Below are 18,194 nucleotides of genomic sequence, written 5' to 3' on the forward strand. Positions count from 1 at the left end.
AGCCAGTTTATATGGATTCTTCTGGGAATATAGCTGCCAGGCACTGGGTAACCTCTGCCATCCATGGGTAAACAGTGGTTAATTTGGTGTACTTTTTAATTTTCCCCACAGAGCTTAATCACTTGGCCAGGTTTTGGTCTTATCTTCACAGGAACCAGGAAGACACATACCCACAGACACAAGGACAATCCAGACACAAGGCATGCCAGGACCCTAGACCAGAGGGGTGCCTTCAATTGCTCTAGAAAAGAAACAAGGTGTCCAGATGTTCGACTCAGCTACAATGATATTGCCTCTGGGTCCACACTGGGGAGGACTTTAAAAAAACAACCATATTTCCCAGGAGGAATGTAGGTGCTCTAGGAAGCAGAGGCTATGGATGCTTAGATTGCTCTCTTGAAATTCAGCAAGCTGAATGCTGCTTCACAGCCCAGACTCAATAAAATATTAAGGATCCTATCTGCAATTTAGTCCCTTAAGTTGAAATCCATAAGAATCTAACAGCTTAAATTCTCTGTTGCATCTGGGCCTGGGTTTTTAAGTGCGTTTTTGGATCTCACCTTCAATTCCTGACACAGCAAACGTTGTGGAGGCATTCCCTGAGAAAAGGAGGCAGCAGCAATCTTTGCCACCTCCATAGTCCTCCATCTGCAGGGGGGTGGTTTTACTGAGGAACACATGTATTTGGATTAAAAGTGAACTATAAAACTCTAATACATTTACTGGACACTGCCTAGTCAGAAGAAAAGCAAGTAAGTGGTATTTGTACTGGATTTGTTTCCAAAATGCAATTAAAAAAATCCAATAAGATGAAGTTTTGAAGCATTTGCTGTTCATTCCATTTAAACCCTCAATCCATATTTAGTTTACTCTTTCTTGGTTTTTAAATGTATCTTACTACACCAGCTAATAATATGGCAAGGAAGAAACAGGAAAAAAATCTGTTATCTGATGAATGTCTGTGATGGTGTTTTGTGCTGATGCAGTTCAGCTGGAGCCCTGTTGCTCTTTGAAACAATTTTGGAAAAGACCAAGGAAGGAAAATTCTCCAGACTATCCTGGCAATAAGCCTCAGTTCTTTTCTGACAAAAGCATCCCTAGAGATGAGTGAGCATTCAGTCTCATCATGCATTCCTTTTCTGGACTCTGCTGAAAATGCCTCAGCTTAATGCCAAATCTGTATGAAGATCTTTCATATTTATCTCAGGAAAAACTAAAGAAGAAAATTATATTAAGTACACAGATTGGAATAAAATGGATTATGTATGCCATGATATTTGTAAAAGGTAATTTCTATCAGGGAATTACAGATGGAAGCAATTTCTCTGTTGTAAATTGATACCTATTAAAAGATTGTTTACTTTATTGTATGAATGAATAATATCATTGTAATGGCTTTTCCTAGCTTTCTGTATTTAAAACAGATGGAATAAAAACACTACCATGTCTCTGTGTCTCACTTCCAGTCACAAGGCATGCAACAGAGATAATTGTTTGCATAGAATTAATATGTAAGCTTTGGAAGAGGAATCCATGAACTCCATAGAATTTTTTAAATAACCAAAATACTGTTTATCAGTTGGAAGTTTCAGTACTAAGGGATATCACATTTAAAATCAATAGATGAAACAACTTATCTAATACTCAAATAGCAGAGGGTTGTAAATTTATTGCTATTATGCAATGAATAGGAAAATCATGATATGTGTGTTTGCCTCACTGCTTATTACCACTAGGAATTAGATCACATTTTATGGCACTTAGCAGTATAATTAGTTTTTCCCCATATGTATTACTGCTGTTGTTGTCTGGCTAGTCTCCCTTTTTTTCAATAGATATATTATATCTAACAGATAAGGTTCCATGTAAAAAAAAAAGTTTAATTATAATGCACAATTTTTTTCTATGTTTACTTTCATCTATGCATTCAAATCTATAGATAAAAACCTTACCACAAAGTTTAGTCTGGAAGGCAGAGGTCAGTGTTTCAATCTGACTGAAATTAGCAACCAGAAACACATGCTCTTCATGCGGTTCACTCCCAATGGACTTCAGCGTGTTCATATCTACTCTTCCCACGCCGATGGCAAAAATCAGGATTCCTGAGTTACGTGCTTTAGTGGCAATCTCTGCCACTGGATCCTGAGGTCTCCCATCCGTCACTATCATGATAATTCGGGGCACATTCTGCTTCAGAGGTCGAGCTCCTTCTGACTCTGAAAATGCGATGTTCACTGCATACTGAATAGCCAGTCCAGTCATGGTGCCGGTTGCCAGGTGCATCATCCTCTTCACTGCTCTTTCGATATCCTGCTTCCTCCTGAATGTCTTCAGCGAAAACTCGTGTTTGACTGTGCTGCCATACTGAATCAGACCTACGCGGGTGGCATCAGGACTGATGTCCAGAAACTGCAAGATGGTTAAAATGAACTCCTTCACTTTTTCAAAGTCATGAGGACGTACACTGCGAGAGCTGTCAATGATGAAGACAAGGTCCAGACGTTTGTGGTTGCAAGTATTTTCTGGAAGGCAAAATGCAAGCAAAAATACTTTACAAGAATTTCAAAATGCAAATCGGTTCAGGTTGACCTGACGCCTCAAACATGCTCTCTAAACAAACACCCGGACAAGTGCTGGGAAAATACAGGAAAAATAGGAGATGCCAGAACTGAGGCTACTTGGGCAACACAAAGTCAGCCTCCAGTAAATAACAAAAGCTGCCTGTTACATGATCAGTATATATATATTTTCTTTTTTTGTGAGATCAATGCCCAGAATGGCTAATGGCAGTGGAATGGGTAGATACTTGTGCCGTACCCTGTTTTGTCATTGCTGTTGAGATTTTGACCTCATACCCCAAGCAGGATTGAAACCCCCCCTGAATTCCATAGTTACTATTTGAGTGGGCTACACTGTGATGCTTTTTGTGGTAGCGCCTGAGAATTTAGAAATCTAACACTCCGATGAGGCAGGGTGACATCAGCCCTCCATTACAAAAGGGAAAACAGAATACAAAGAAATTCAGGTCAAAAGCATCTGTTAATTGCAGTGGCCGATATGAGACGTGAAGGGACTGATTTTTCAGGGAACTTGGCATTAAGCAGCACTTCGCATGTACAAAGTAGAGCTCTCAATGATGTCAGCTGCAGCTGTGAGTGCTCAGCACTTCTGCAAGTCAAACCCCATGATTTCAAACGCATAATTAATGGCCATCTGGGAAATGTCTTGTCTATTGGACTATCTCAGCATCACACAGAAATTCTGTGGCTGCATCAGAGAGAAAATCCTGTTGTCTATAGCGGCACTCAACTTGGCCAAAAGACCACTCATACACTTCCTGAAATCTTCTATTTCAGCCATCAGCAGCCTTTTTCTCCATGAGCCACTGAAGCAGAAATACCACAGGGTATGTCTATATCTGACAATTGCACAGGCAGGCAAGCCAAGCTGTCATGGATAACAGCAGGAGTGAAGGTTGGCTCCCTTCTGGGCATGCTACAAGCTTTCTGGGACCCTGGGTACATCCTCTGGCTTCTGCTCAGCATCCTTCTTTTTTGAAAGAATATGAGCATATGCATGAGTTGCATGATGAGAATGGATAGGGACTGACCATTCACAGAAAGCCAGCACATGGCAGGCTTAAGGCAAGCAGGGGGAGGTGAGCCATGAGCCTTGCCACAGAAGGCAGCATATGGCAAAAGATTAAAAGGACTTTAAAGGGCTTAATGGGATGCCAGTAAAGAGAAATCAACCGAGGTTTAATATTCACATTAAAGACCCCTCCAGATTAGGAAATCCCTGAGCCACAAAAGCATGGCAGTTAGGGGAATACCTGCAGGTAGTATTGTCTTGTCCTTTAACTTTTTCATATGCATCCACTTTTGACTGCTGTCAGAGATAGGACACTGGGTTAGATAGACCTATGGCTTCAATCAGTGTGTCTGCTCATGTTCTTAAATTCCTGTGGCTATAAATAAACTTGTGAGGTAGCTAGTTGCCCGTTTGTCTGCCTGGCCTGAAAGACTAAAGGTGGCAAGAATGCCCATCAAACTGCAGTGGTGTCCTCATTTTACTAAGTTGAGATACCCCTAATCAGTAATCTCCCTTATTGCCCAACCCAATTCAATTCCCAGTGCACTCTCATCCATCTTGTGCACTGAATGAGGCAAATGCTCGGTGGAGAAGTAGTATTTGACTGTATAATTAAAGGTCATGTCATACTGCACAAGTACAAGTGGGCCAATCAAAGACTCAATTGGAAAAACATCTGTCTGTAGACAAGCCTTTACATGAGTTCACTTGTGACTGCTGATGAATGCTAACCATGTACTTCTGCCAAGGCAAGGGGTGAGAAAGATGCCTGTTTTCACTTGTTAACTCAGAGGCCTCTTTCATAGATTACCGAGAACATTTGTGGGCATAGAATAAAAATGCTCTTTGATGACAATAAAAATGACTGCCTGGATTTATTCATGTCCAGTCTACAGTATGGCTTTATTCATGAGTGTAGGAATATGCTTGGGTTGCTTATTTCAAAATCAGAGGATGTTGAATGCAAGCCAGCTTGAGCAGAAACAAAATTCCAGTTCTAATGGGATACAGATATCCTGGCATATTAACTATTTTCCATCTTACTATCTTAGTGGCATATCTAATTATTAATTATTTTTACTAATACGACATGAAATATTCCAGCACGGTTGTAATACAAAGATAACGCTAAGATATGATTTGTGGGAGAAGAGCAAGCAGAAAGAAAGATAATTACAGAAAAAAGGCTAAGAATATATGTGTGTATATAAGGGGAAGGACAGAAAAGGGAAAAGGGTAAAATGACTGCTGTTTTATTTCCCTTAAAACAAGTCAAAACTAGAGCCATGGTGTTGAATCCTTTTAATTTGAATATAAAGATTTGGATCCCAGTTTGAAGAGACTCAGTTACCTATTTTGAAGTCAGGCATGAATCTTGGTGGGAAAAAACCTGGATGGCATTAGTGGATAGTACTAACAGAAACACACCCCATTGTGCTAAATTACTTAAGAAAAATCTACCAGTCTGAATGTAATACAGCATATTTCAAAACTACTTTCACTAGCAAAATTCTATCTATAGAAATACCAAACATTTCCAAATTAAAATGTATTTAAAATCTTTGTCTTCTGACTTGGTGGGAATTTTTAATAACCTTGTAATTATTAAAGTTGATTTAGCTGAGATGGGCTCCATGAAAAATAAAACATAACTCTTTTACTAAGAAAAGCTCCAGCTGGGTGGTATTTTGAGGAGTGGCAATCAGTAATGACTAACAGCTCTGAACACTCATCCCCTCAGATAAACTTTCAGTGATACCTTTTTAGCAGTTGCACGCTTTTGCACTTGCCCTGTAAACTATAACCTCTCCCTCTTACCAGCTCTCATTTTAAACAGGGAACTTTCTCACAACTTTGGCAACATCCTTGTACCCAAAAGTAACTCCCTTCCACTCTTATTATGAAAAGTGACATACTCATTGTATGAGAGCTACTCATCCATAAACCTGCTTCTAAGTCAGCAGGGGTTTTGTATTGCCAACACAAAAGTTAAAAAAACCCTCAATGTGAGTTGTATTATCCAAAGGCAAGGCCAGGACAGGCAAGACAAGGACAGACAAGGCAAGGGAAGGAAAGGTCAAGTCAATAGTAAAAGTGTTCTCCTCCTCCACTCAATATCCAGTTTGTCTGTAAATGACAGTTACAGTGATGACAACTTTGCAAAATTAACAATGCAAGGAAATCTCAGTTCTACTTGGAAGAATCCAGCTGGGATCCAATTACCAAGAGATACATAAAACAAAGCTTAAAAGAATATTTCACATTGAGCATCTTAATTTCCTCTAAAGCTGAAAATTCTATTAGATTATTTTCTCTGATCCCTGCAGGTTTCCTTCTACTCCTTTCTCAAAGCAAATTATGCTCAGGCCTGAACCCCTACTTTGGCTTTGACAAAGCTTACACTGCTTTGACTTTGCTCACCCTCCCAGGGTCTCCGGGAGCGTGTTTGTACCCTCTCAGCTTATTCCTAAGTAATGCTACATTGCCTTAACATAACTAAAGCAGCACCAGGGAGTTTTCTTGGGCATTGGAATTGACTCTTCTAGGCTGTTAAATCATTAGAACAGTTCCTGGTATTGTTTGTCCTAGGACAATTAACATTTTCTCAAACAATCCTAAGGCATGATATGGGAAGCAGCATGAGCCAGGGGCCCATCCTAATAAGCAATGTGGATGCAACGACTCTGTAAGCTCAGGGTATTTAGTAGTACAGAAGCAGGCTGGTTTATACCACTGGTCTCAGTGCCAGAGAGCAGCCTAAGATACAAGATAAGCTCAGAGGCCAGCTGGCCTGCATCCACAGTATTAAACCACCTTCCCGCTAAAATAGAGTGGCTGTATGCAAGCTGCCTACTGGGAATAATCCCTGTCCCCCTGTAGCCTCTGAACCACGCACGGGGATTGCTTGGGGAGGGCTAATCACTGTGGGCCAGAGACAGCTCCAGCAATTTAACAGCAACAATAATGGTGGAGTCCCAATGCCCAAGAATGTCCCCTGACACTGCTTAATTTCCTCAAACATTTCCATTTTGGGATATTCAAACTGAACACATTCAAAGGACCCAAGTTTTAGATGGTGATTTTTCAAAAGTTTTTGCAAGCCAGCTCCCTTGCAAAGATTGATTGTTTAAAAATGAGTTAGTTATTTTCTATTGTTGTCCTACATCTTTATGACTCCTTAATATTTTTTTTAACCTCGATATTACTTATTCGGTTATGTAGGGCTTTATCCTAATACATGAGAATGGATAAATGTTAAAGAAAGCTATTGCTGTATGCAAAGCAAAAGGAGGTTAGCTCAATTTGGTAAATACTACAGCAAAGTTAAGACATTGAAAAAGTAATTTATAACAAGTAAATATTAGTTCCATGAAGATGTTTGTTATAGAGTAAGACAATTTAAGCAAAAGGAAGGATGAGATCAGTTAAGAAAAAATGAGATCATAGAAAAATTATTGCCTGAGTAGGCAATGCATTAATGGCAATTTTAAGACTCAATATATTGTGTTTCTTAGCTCACTCCACAGTAATACATATACAAAAAATTACATGTCCTGCAACACTGCCAGCAATAACACCAGGTTTATTTTTAGATTTTATCTTTGAGTAACAGAACAAAAGTTTTCACTCAGAATTAAATAAAAGAGGAGAAAACTATTCTCCCAGCTAGCACGTTATAAAACTTCTTCCTAAATTTCTCTTCTTTCTTTGCCATTTCATTATTTCATTTTCCCTCTAGCCCTCAACCTTACTTGCCTCTCTTTTCTTTACAACTTCTTTATAAATCTCGGTATAACACCTACCAAATTTGTTTCAAAAAGTATGAACTTGCTGGGTGTCAAATAATTGTTCTTAAAGTCCAGAATTCTGGTTTTCCCTAGCTAAATATCCAGCCAGAAAGATTGGGTTTGACAGGTTCTCAGATATTTCCAAAAGATTTCTTAGTTCATCAGGAAGGTTTAATCTTCTTGCCATACAATCATACAAGTAAAGAATACCCAAATTTGCAATTCATTCATAAATATACCAAGAGCAAAACGCTCGGATGGGAAGAAAGACATGTCTACGTATTACCTACATACACCTTCTAGGAAACTGCAGTAGCTTCATTTGCAAAGATCAAGCATGAAGTACATAGCAGTTAACGTAACATTGTTCCTGTTTGGAAAACACATTTTGTGGTTGTTGCCAAGAGTAAATGAATAGCAGTAATTCCAAGCACTTCTTGGCTCTAGTGAGACATTTTGTGCAAGTTAGCTTCCACTCCCTTTCTTTTTTCTCATTTTAATTCAAAGAAGGGTAAAGGATGGTATGATGCATTTCAGATATAATCATACCTAGTTCCTGAAGTAAACGTTAGAAACTGCTCAGTACCCCTTTCCTGGCACGCATACGTGCTGCACTTGGTTCTGCAGGTGACTCCACCCCTTGCCAGCTCTGGGACAGACCCTTGGTCCAAGACCTGCCCCCGTACTCCTTGCTCTGAGTCTTTCCCCAAACTCACAGGCCTCTGGCTCTAACCCAAAGATTCATTATGAGTTTGGCAGCTCACCCATTCCTCCTTACAAATTTCTTCATCTGGGAACACTCTCTAAATGCAACACAGCCTCCAGACATTTCTTTATTGCCTCTGACAAAATCTTTTCTGAACTTCCAAAATTTCTGGGAGACCTGTACAGCAGGAGGCTCTTGTCCACAGACTTCTATTTCCTTCTACATGCAAATGCTTCATTATCAGTCACTGCAGGAGGGTCCATTACCTTGTTTTCATTTCACCTCACTATTTCTATTCCTTCCCTGTCATCCTTTCCAAAATAACAAGGTCATTATTAGTATAAAGTCCCTCTAATTCCAGAGTCCCAAAACTGACTCCTAGTATTTCTCCATTTCTTTACTGAAACTGGTGCTGTCTCGGGCATGAAGCCAAAGTATGGTGTAGGGATATTCTCAAGTTTCCTTGTTCTTTTTGCATATTTCAGCTGTTCTGAGATGGAAACTGTTGGGTTTTCTGACAGGAGTCAAACCTGCTTTCATGGTCAGGAGGACCGGGGAGCAGGCTGCTTTCCCTTGCAGGCAGGGGAACCCCTGGACAGAGGGATGAAGCATCCTGATATCCCCATGCCAGTCCCGGCAGCATCAACATCTACCCACTGCTTCCTGACAGAAACAAATGTTACGTGCTCTCAGCTGAGCATAGCTCACACCCATGAGAGAGGAGGAATTCATTTTCTGAGCCATGATGGAGAGATCTTGTAGCACACACAGTTAATGCTACTTTGAATCCAGTTCCCACAGACAGTCTGGAGGCGTTTACTCTGCCTGTGATTCTGTCTTTTCCTGCACACATCTGTAAAACAACAAATCACAACCAACACAAAAAAAGGTGATGTATAGGAGAAGATGATCTTCATATCTTTCTCCTTGAAGATCTGAAACTCCTATTTTGCCTAAGCTACTTGGGGCGCTGTTGGAAGGACACAGAAATTATTAGAGAAGGAACAGATAGAGAAAGCAAATAACTCTTAGTAGCAGCGCAGAAAATTCAGTGAAAAAATGTGACCTTAATGAGTTTGTGCTGTTCTGCTTTCAGGACATTAGCTTAACATTTTAAAAACTCCTACCCATACTTAAAGTCGCCCATGTCTTTGTTTACGGGGAAAGCTGTTAGCAACCTCAACATTACTCATTGATCAGCTGACCTGAAACCACACATTTCTATCCATTGGTAACAGTCTAAGTATTAGGCTCTTTTCCAGAATAGTTTCAGAAACATGGGATAGTGCCCTATACCATTTCCCCATGCCCCCCAAAATATGTGGGGTATCATGCCCACTAGCAAACCATTAGTTCTACCACTTCAGCAGTACTTAAATAAATAGACGGTGTCTTCTAGCTTCCCAAGCAATTTAAAGGCATGTTGTCTTCATTCACAATAGTGTCTGATTACCCACTCATGTTTGTAAAATGAGACGCTCCTTAAGTTATGCAAATGCTGTTCCCAGGATTTTCAAGTTAATTTTGCACATATGTGCTTTTTTAATTATTAAGCTAAAGTACTCACAATGAAGCCAAAAACACCACACTTTTGAACGTTCAATGTTCTTTCTTTTGGCCTGATCTTCCTTCAAGACAAAACAGACAGAGGAGGCTTTGAGCTCTTTGAGAATATACACATAAAAACGAAGTTTGTAATTTTACTCAGTGAATTATTGTCAAGTCAAACTCTTTTTCAAACAGAAATGGTATTTCACAGTAATTTGTGGGGGTTGTAACAAACAATTTCCAAAATACAAAGAGCATTTGCAGTTTAGTACATGACTCAGTTTTTTCTGTAGCAGCAGATATTCTCTCCTCCTTGTGGAAAACTTACAAATCACTTTAAAAAAAAAAGGAAAAGGAAAAAAAAGGGGGAAAAAAGACAAAAGAATAAGAAAACAAAACAAAGAGAAGAGAGAAGAGAGGAAGGAGGAAGGAGGGAAAGAAAAACCTTTGCTAGGGAAATACACATTAAAGAAATACTGCAGAAACAGAAAATTTCTTGTGCTGCTAGAAATAGAATTATATCCCATATAACATTAATTACTGAATTGCCCTTTAAGTGACTGAAAAGTGAATGCTATTTTGATACATGACTTGAAAATTAATAACGAATACTAAATATGATAGTTGGCAAGCATAATGTTGTTATGTGGTTAAAAATCACCAACACAGACCAAAATCCAAACTTTCTGATCTCCATGATAGCTGGCTGCAGATGAGCGTATTCAGAATAGGACACAAATCCCTGGGGTCTGTCATGGTCCCAGCTAGCCCTCATGGCTCATTAGTTGGGCCTGCTTAAGGGATAATAACTTCTGCAGGGAACAACTGGCTGGGCAGGGATACGATCGCCATTCAGATCTCGTCTTCTTGGACTCCAGGACCCCTGTTAGGGGCTGGGGAGGCACAGCCTCAGCACAAGCCAGGCTACCAAGCCTCAGAGCCATAGAGAGAGGGTCTCCCACTGCAAACAAAACCCAGAAACGCGAAAGAGCAGGGTGGTCTGAGCAAGTGCAACCTTCCTGCTACTGTTGTAGACCCCAGCCAAGTAGACAATGGACAACAGCTATTGCAGAGGACAGGCTGACAGCTGAGAGAGTAAGATGAAAGCTGAAGTTTAAACACTTGGCATAAAGTCCACAGGAGACCTCTCAGCTATTGAGACAATCACTACTGGGAAACAAAACACACAACTGCTAATTCTGCCTTGAGGCACAATGTTTGTAAGATGTACCTACACAACTCAGAAGGAAGAAACAGGTGATTTACCAGCCTGTAAAATGCTTTGCTCTCTCTCTTTCCAAATATAACACATCTATATTTATACGGCAATTTTATGTTTTGATTAGAGAGAGTCTAAATTGATAGGTATTTGATTATCTTGTAACCTTATAAAAGTTTGGTTACCTTTTAATAAGAAAAGGAATTTGCTTATATTTTAACTAAATACATGATAATTCAAAAGATGTAATTTGCAACCTCTTCCAACCTTCATCTGCTGCCTGGAACAGTTTTGATCTCCCCAAATCCTATACCAGCATAGTATGTCAAGCACGTGATATAGTTATCATGACACAATTCTGACTTCAACTGCAATGCAGACTTCAGTTGCAATGAGTCTATGTAACACTTCTGAGGACAAAAATCTTGGCAGGGTTGCACTTACGTAAAGAAATAACACATATACACATATGTTGAAGCTGTGAATGAGTTTCTTACAGCAGTTTTCAGTTATCATCCCATGTTGGGTCAGCAGTCCACATTAGCAGGATTTAGAGATCTCTGGCCAGCTCTTAGTGTATAAATGTACAATGAATTCACCCAAAACTAAACAGAAATCTTACCTGCACTCCACAGAAGCATCATGGACTGGACTCACTTTTGTCACATACTTCCCCCTCTGATTTGTGGCTAAAATTTAACCCAGAATGGTTAACCTGATAATGTTCTTGAGCTCTAAAGTTACACACACACGTGTAAGAACTGGGCGGGATATAAGAATGTTTGGAATAATTTTAACTGACTGTAGTGAGTGATTAATAAATGTAGTGAGCACTCTGTGTACTTCACATTACTTCCTTTCATATTATTAGTGGAATCATATACATGCAACCAAGAGATAAATCATTATATATTTTGTTGCAAAATATAATTTAACACAGACAGGGACATTTGCATTTAGCAGCAGTTTCCACTGAACAGGAGCCAAGTACATTTCCTTCTTGGCCTCCTTTCCCCTCTCTGTTTCAATTTGTGCAGTATCAGTTAATCTCTTGTAGTTTCTTTCTTATGGTATCATGTAGTATCTAAAGGAATGCCCCCTAAATGAGCTTTTCTCCTCACATAAATAGTTATTTTCAAAAACAGGTAGGTGCATGTTTTATATTCCTAAGGAACAGAAGGAATGTCATCGCTTAGAATATTATTCTACAGCTTATTCAATTATTCCCATGCATCCACTTCAGAGCTCTCCAAAGAAATATGCCCATGTGACATGAAATACATGCCCAGTTTACAAGAACAGAGTTCACCAAGAAAAAAACAAACACAAAACCTTGTGTTTTGTCCACAGTGTTGAAATTTTGCTTTGCTTTGTTTTATAATAAATGATTAAGATGCAGTAGGGCGTAGGTCCCAAATCCCCTCCACCAAAACACTCCACATCATCGAACATCAAAAAAAGCTACATCTCACAAGGACTGGGTATGTGGTCCTTCTGAGCATGGAACCTGTTGAAAGGTGCTGTAGACCTCTGACCATGGCCTTGAAATCACAGTATGGGAATCACCACTCTGGACAACTGACACAGCTCTTGATTAGTCCATTTAGGTGCAGAAGTCCACTTCAGCTATATCTGAATGGAGTTAGCTAACGTAATAGACATAATTTTATCTTTAAAACCATGTAGCCAAGTATATTTCCATTACTGCTTTTCTTCAGTATTCAAAAACTAATGCTAAGCTGGCAAACTGTGCTTTCAGTGATCTGTGTGTAATCTAACAAAGCAGCTGCGCTCAGCCGGACAATGATTTTGTCAGAGAGCTAAGTAAAAACTCTTCAGAGCTCTGATAAAGCCTTTAAATGAGAATATTCTAAAAGAAAAAATTAATTTACTTTAAGGTTTCCTTTAAGGAATGAGAATAAGGCCAAAGATCTAATACTCAGGATCAAATTACTGATGAGTGGAAAGAGAAGGCAAAATTTAGTTCATATGTCACTTAAGGGGAGAGGCGACCGCCCTCTTCTACAGGAAAGAGAAATGGCCCATCCTATTTCTTTCTGTTAGTTCACAAGATTTTGCAGGACTATGGAAATGATCCTTTAAAACATAAAAACACCTACATTGAAACAACATTTTCCAGCAATCTAATACAAATTCTGTTATTATGAGAAATACATGTATATTTTCTATCTCTAAACCACCTACACATGTTCTACAACTAATACGCTGCAAGATTTAAGAAAATATTGACAAATTTAATTAAACTGGTACAATTGACAAGTTTTAAATACTTTTAAGTTTGATTCCGTGTTTAAAGAAAGAAAAACCTGAAAACCTGTTCAAAGTAGTTTAGCTTTCAAGGGCCACAGAGAGAGAGTTCCAAACCTTTATGTCTAATCACCCCTTGCACAAAAGATTTCAGATCTTTAATGGAAATTATTAGCTATATATAATTAGCTATATATATAATTAGCTAAGCCAAGGTTTGGTTAAACAACAAAAAGCAATGCAAAGATCTGCCAAATTAAGACACACATCAAGGTTTAGCAGAAAGACTGGGGATAAGAAAAACATAGAAAAGACAGCTCATTCCTTCTGAAACCTTCGTTAAAACATACAGGCTATCAGCCCTAACAAGACAATTAAGAATTCTACGCAGTATTAGTGCATGGCTGCCAAAAAATTAAATCCTCCTAAAGTTGGATCCCAAAGTACTTTTATCTCTATGTGGACAATCCCACAGGATTTTTCATCCATTCCATTTTGCTCATTTATGTTGTCAGTTTCCTGGAGCAAGGACTTTCACTTCTGTACATGGCCACCACTAGTATTTTACCAGTAAACAGTTATCACACTAGTATGCTTTTGTTTTAAAAATTGGTAAAATGAAGAAAAAAGGAATAAAATCATTTTAACGCTACTAATATTTACATTTTAGTCCTAAAAACAGAGAGACCTCCACCCAAAAAAAACCCCCCAACCTGAACTTTTATTACTTTTCCAGGTATCTGTTGGTTCTTTGCAGCTATATTGCTCACTTTTGCCTGCCAACCAAGTCTTTCCACAACAGCAGCAATTGTCATCGCCACCACTATTTATAATATACATATTATATGGAACGGGACAGCTTCTAACCCCTGTTAAATTGCTGTAAGTCTGGAGTGATTTTATGAAGTCAATAGACTTGATGTCACTGAAATCATGGTTTGGCCCCCTTCTTTCTCATGTCATTTAAGGAACACTACAGCTTTCCAGAGAGCGGCATGCATTTTACACATTCTGTTCTTTACAGAGAGGCATGTTTTAACCATCCCACTGTTTATATGCACTGCTGAATTTGAAGCAGGTGACCTAATTTATTGTAACAGAATGCAAGACCCAAGAGTCTGACTCCAAACTGCCACGTACTTTTATGGGCTGGACCAGAGAATGTCCCAAGTTTCCTGCATCATTGGATGTCTTGAAAAGGTTCTTTCAGCCAGAGCTGCCAGAATTGTTTGCATTCTGCACATGCCAAACTGAATAGGGATCCAAAATTTTCTAAATGCAGGGACCACAAATTGCTTGGCTTTTGAAAGAAGAAAGAAATAATTTAATCTATACATTTTGATTTATATTGAGTGCTAATTCTTTTAATATATTTTCCACTATTTAAAATATGAAAAAGAGGCTATAAAAGCAATTTTAAAAATCATAGGGGAAAAAGACAAGCTGAGAAACGTGACACCTTTCAGTTTCTCCACATTACACCTTGCCATTGCGTTCCTTTTTTCAGAGACTGGTAGTTTATTTCTTAAAGTAATAAGCTCACTTAGGGTATTTGCTTAGGGACCCTAAAATATTCAGGAGGGGCTGCTATTTAACCGCATTTTAGAATTTAGGAGTTTAGAAAGTTTGAGAGTCTTGTTGAGTAAGGTGTGAATGTGTTCCTCTTTGCTGTTTCACATGCATGTTTTTTGATGGACTAGATCTCCAGAGCTGTGGTTTTCAGCCTTCAGCTGCAGAACCCTAAGTGTCTCAAGACCACATCTATTAGTTTTGAGAAAGATGAATAAGAAAGGGAAATGTGTTGTCATTTGGCTTAAATTCGTTCTATAGGAATTGAAATCCGCTGGTTTTAAGTTAACAAAGGACAGATTGTGAATGGTACTTTATGGAATTTTACATATTTAAAGGATTAAATTTTGTTTGGAGAAGAGTTTCACTGATAAAACTTGGTGCTGCCTTCTCTGTCACCCATTCTCCGATATTCTGGCTTTGTTTCTTCTTTTTTCTTCCCAATACATCTTCTGCAGGACATTTCACATTCCTCATGTTCACCTAGGTTAGGTCACCTTTATGGGGAGGAAGGCCACTTAACATCTCCCAGTGGCTGGAGAGAGATATCTGATTAGGTCTACTATTGATGTGCATCATGAATCCCTAATGATGGGCCATGTCCAAACCCCATCCATGCTATGTTTTCATAATCTGACAATTACTTTAAACAATGAGCAAAAGAAAATGATTCTAAGTCACGAACTGTTAGCAGATGAAAAAATTGACCAGCAAACTGCTTGATGACGTTCAGGCAATGATCAACAAGAGAGAGATGAACCTTATGTTTTAAAATATGACAGCCACAAGCTAAAACTGCCAGATCCTGTCCTCAGATTTTTGGCAGAGGAAAAGAGGAAAAATGAGCTACTCATTATAAATAAAATTAACCTGACAAAATGAAGGGATTAACATCAAGTAATGAAATGACAAGCCCCATTTCAATAGCCACTGATTTCTGTTCAATCATCCTTATGCACAGAACACACATATAGACAGCTAAAACTTGCTGGCATGGTAAAAGGCAGCTTTGACAGAACCTCCATGGACCAATATGTATTTTCTCTAAACAGTGAAAATAAAGTCTTTTTTCCAAGACAACAGTCCTGTAGCAAATATTTATTTCATACCACTCACATAAAGTAGACCTAGTACCCCAAAAGAAACACCTTCTTTCAACAGCTACTAACTGACCAACAAACTTTCTCATATCCCTGCTTGCAAACGGCAATATCCTTTTTATTATAAACAGCCAAGGTTTGGCCAGCTGCTCATGCCTTTTATCATTTGCATTTGAGATGGCTTTTGGTGGTGGTGTTTGGTTTTTGGGTTGGTTTTTTTTGTAACTTACGTAGTAGAGATTGTGAGTTAACATCCCTTCTTCGGATGAAATGTTCTCCAGGGAGATCTTTTGCCATGACAGGGACAGTGGAAAGCAGAGTGTGTCCAAATAGCAGAAAGAAGCATGCAATCATTTTCTTCATCTTCAAGAAATAGAGGGACATTCAAGGATGTGAAACTGCAATAAAGGACAGAAGGATTCTTTGATTACACAAAAAGATACGCTGTAGCCATGTCAGCCACCCAGCTGCATTGCTTCCCTCCCATCACACACAAACATGCAGATGTACTGGCATCGAATAATACCTACATCTTCAAGAAAGAAGATCTACATAATAAAGTAGCAGTTAGCAGACCCTGCATAACGTTTACAAGTACTGTTAGTTGAAGTTCATAGTTAACATTTAAAAGGTATTGACTTTTACAATAATTCGTAATAATCAAGTATTTTTAAAGCAAGAAAAGCAACTTTGTTTCAGTCAGCCTGTCAGCGTAAACAGGTTCAAGGAGGACACAAATATATTTTCATTATTCTACTCAGCACTCTGTTGCATTTTTTCAGATGTTTAATGGTTCTTGTAGTCTGAGGGATACTTGCTTCAGAAAATCTTGGAGAATTAAAACAAGAGAAGGGAATATATTCCAGAAACAGCAACTATAAATGTGAACTGGCAACAGCTCATGCTTCCTTTTCAGAAGACTGTCCGGGGTTGCTAGCATGAAGAAAACAGTGCAGAATGAATCTCGTTTATTCAAGGAGACTTCTGAGGACTGACAATGAGCTCAGTATTCTTCTGTATGACTGTCATACAGAAGAACAAATTAACAGGCAAAATTCCTACACTAAGACATGATTCCTGCCCAGGAGTTTGTTAAGGCACCATCAAAAGCCATGGCTGACTCTGCCCCCAAGCAGAAAGCTAGGACTGACATGCTAAAGGCTCATCTTCTGGCCATGTCCCCTCTTGGTGGGCTTCCTCAAATGGCAATTCCTTCTACCTTGCCCCAAAACCTTATTGTTGTGGGTTGTGAAGAGAGCATCTCACAGGAGCAAGATTCAGCCTTGGATGATATGATGAAGCTTAGTCAAGAGCTCCCCTAGGTGCGCAAGAGATGGATAAAACTACCCACTTTCACAACAAAGAACCATTCTACCTGAAGCTGAGTGGAAACTTTACAAGCAGTGCAAATTTTAACAGCAATTCTTGGTTAAGTAACTAAGATGTTGAAAACAATTTTAATAGGGTCCTAAACCTGATAAGCAGATAAAGCCACATATCTGTAACAGAAGGCAACTAAATGCCCCAGTTCAGAAAAAGAATTTATTTTTTTCTCACCATGAGGTAGTCACTGGCAGAATATAAAATTCTGAGTAAATATTTTCTCTCTAATAAAGAGATTTTATACATTATTCTTCAGTCTGTCCAGCACGACCATTACACATTGCTCTATTTTTCTGTCTATCAATCTATTTTTCCTTTTGTGTATCCTACTCAGCATCCCCAAATGCGAACACAATGTTCTGGTGTATATGCCAGTGAGCAAAATGAACTGAGTCTTTGCACTCAAAATGCCCAGCCTTGCTTAAACGTTTAATACTACTCAGTAACAGGTTAAACATGATTTAAGAACATTCAGACTAGGAAAGAGATGTATGTAAATAGTTGACGCTTGTAATAGTGGCCACAAAAAATAAAATTTTTGGAGCCCTAGCAGCATGGACACCTGGATGGTATTATTGGTAGAGTGTTTCCAGTGCTCTAATCAGAAACAGATGGACACTGCAAACAGCATGCACCACTGAAAATGGGACAAAATTTTGCTGGAGGCACCAGTTGTTACTGCTGGAGATTACTGTTGAAAGCTTCTCCCAGCTTGTCTCCTCACTTCTCAGGACATGAGCAACAAACACAGGGCTCTGCAAGGCCTCCCTTCTCTCTGGCCTGTTCCTTGAACACACAAGGCAAATGAACCTCCAAGATACATGCCAGTTCTAGCACCAACATTTTAGAAACATAGAAGCCATGCTCAGAGAACTAGGGAGCGTAGAGAAGTAGTCCTCATACTTATTTGCAAGGCTGTCACAGGAACCAGGCATGAACAGCTTGTTCGAAAGGGCTATCTGGCTGTTACCTAGTTATCAGTGGCCTAACCCATCTCTCCTTCCTATCCACCCTAAACAGCT

At 39.1% G+C, this 18,194-nt stretch overlaps 1 protein-coding gene across 1 annotated transcript in view; it reads right to left on the reverse strand.

The window, feature by feature from the left end:
- Positions 1-16,097, reverse strand: part of MATN2 (matrilin 2) — a 64,467-nt gene extending 48,370 nt beyond the window's left edge. The window contains 2 exon segments of the mRNA XM_009324403.1: positions 1,953-2,522; positions 16,020-16,097. Coding sequence (XP_009322678.1) covers positions 1,953-2,522; positions 16,020-16,086 — 637 coding nt within the window. The 5' untranslated portion in view covers positions 16,087-16,097.
- Between the last annotated feature and the right edge of the window lie 2,097 nt (positions 16,098-18,194).

The sequence above is a fragment of the Pygoscelis adeliae genome, unplaced genomic scaffold (genome assembly GCF_000699105.1).
Source record: "Pygoscelis adeliae isolate BGI_AS28 unplaced genomic scaffold, ASM69910v1 Scaffold145, whole genome shotgun sequence".
Classification (NCBI taxonomy): Eukaryota; Metazoa; Chordata; class Aves; order Sphenisciformes; family Spheniscidae; genus Pygoscelis; species Pygoscelis adeliae.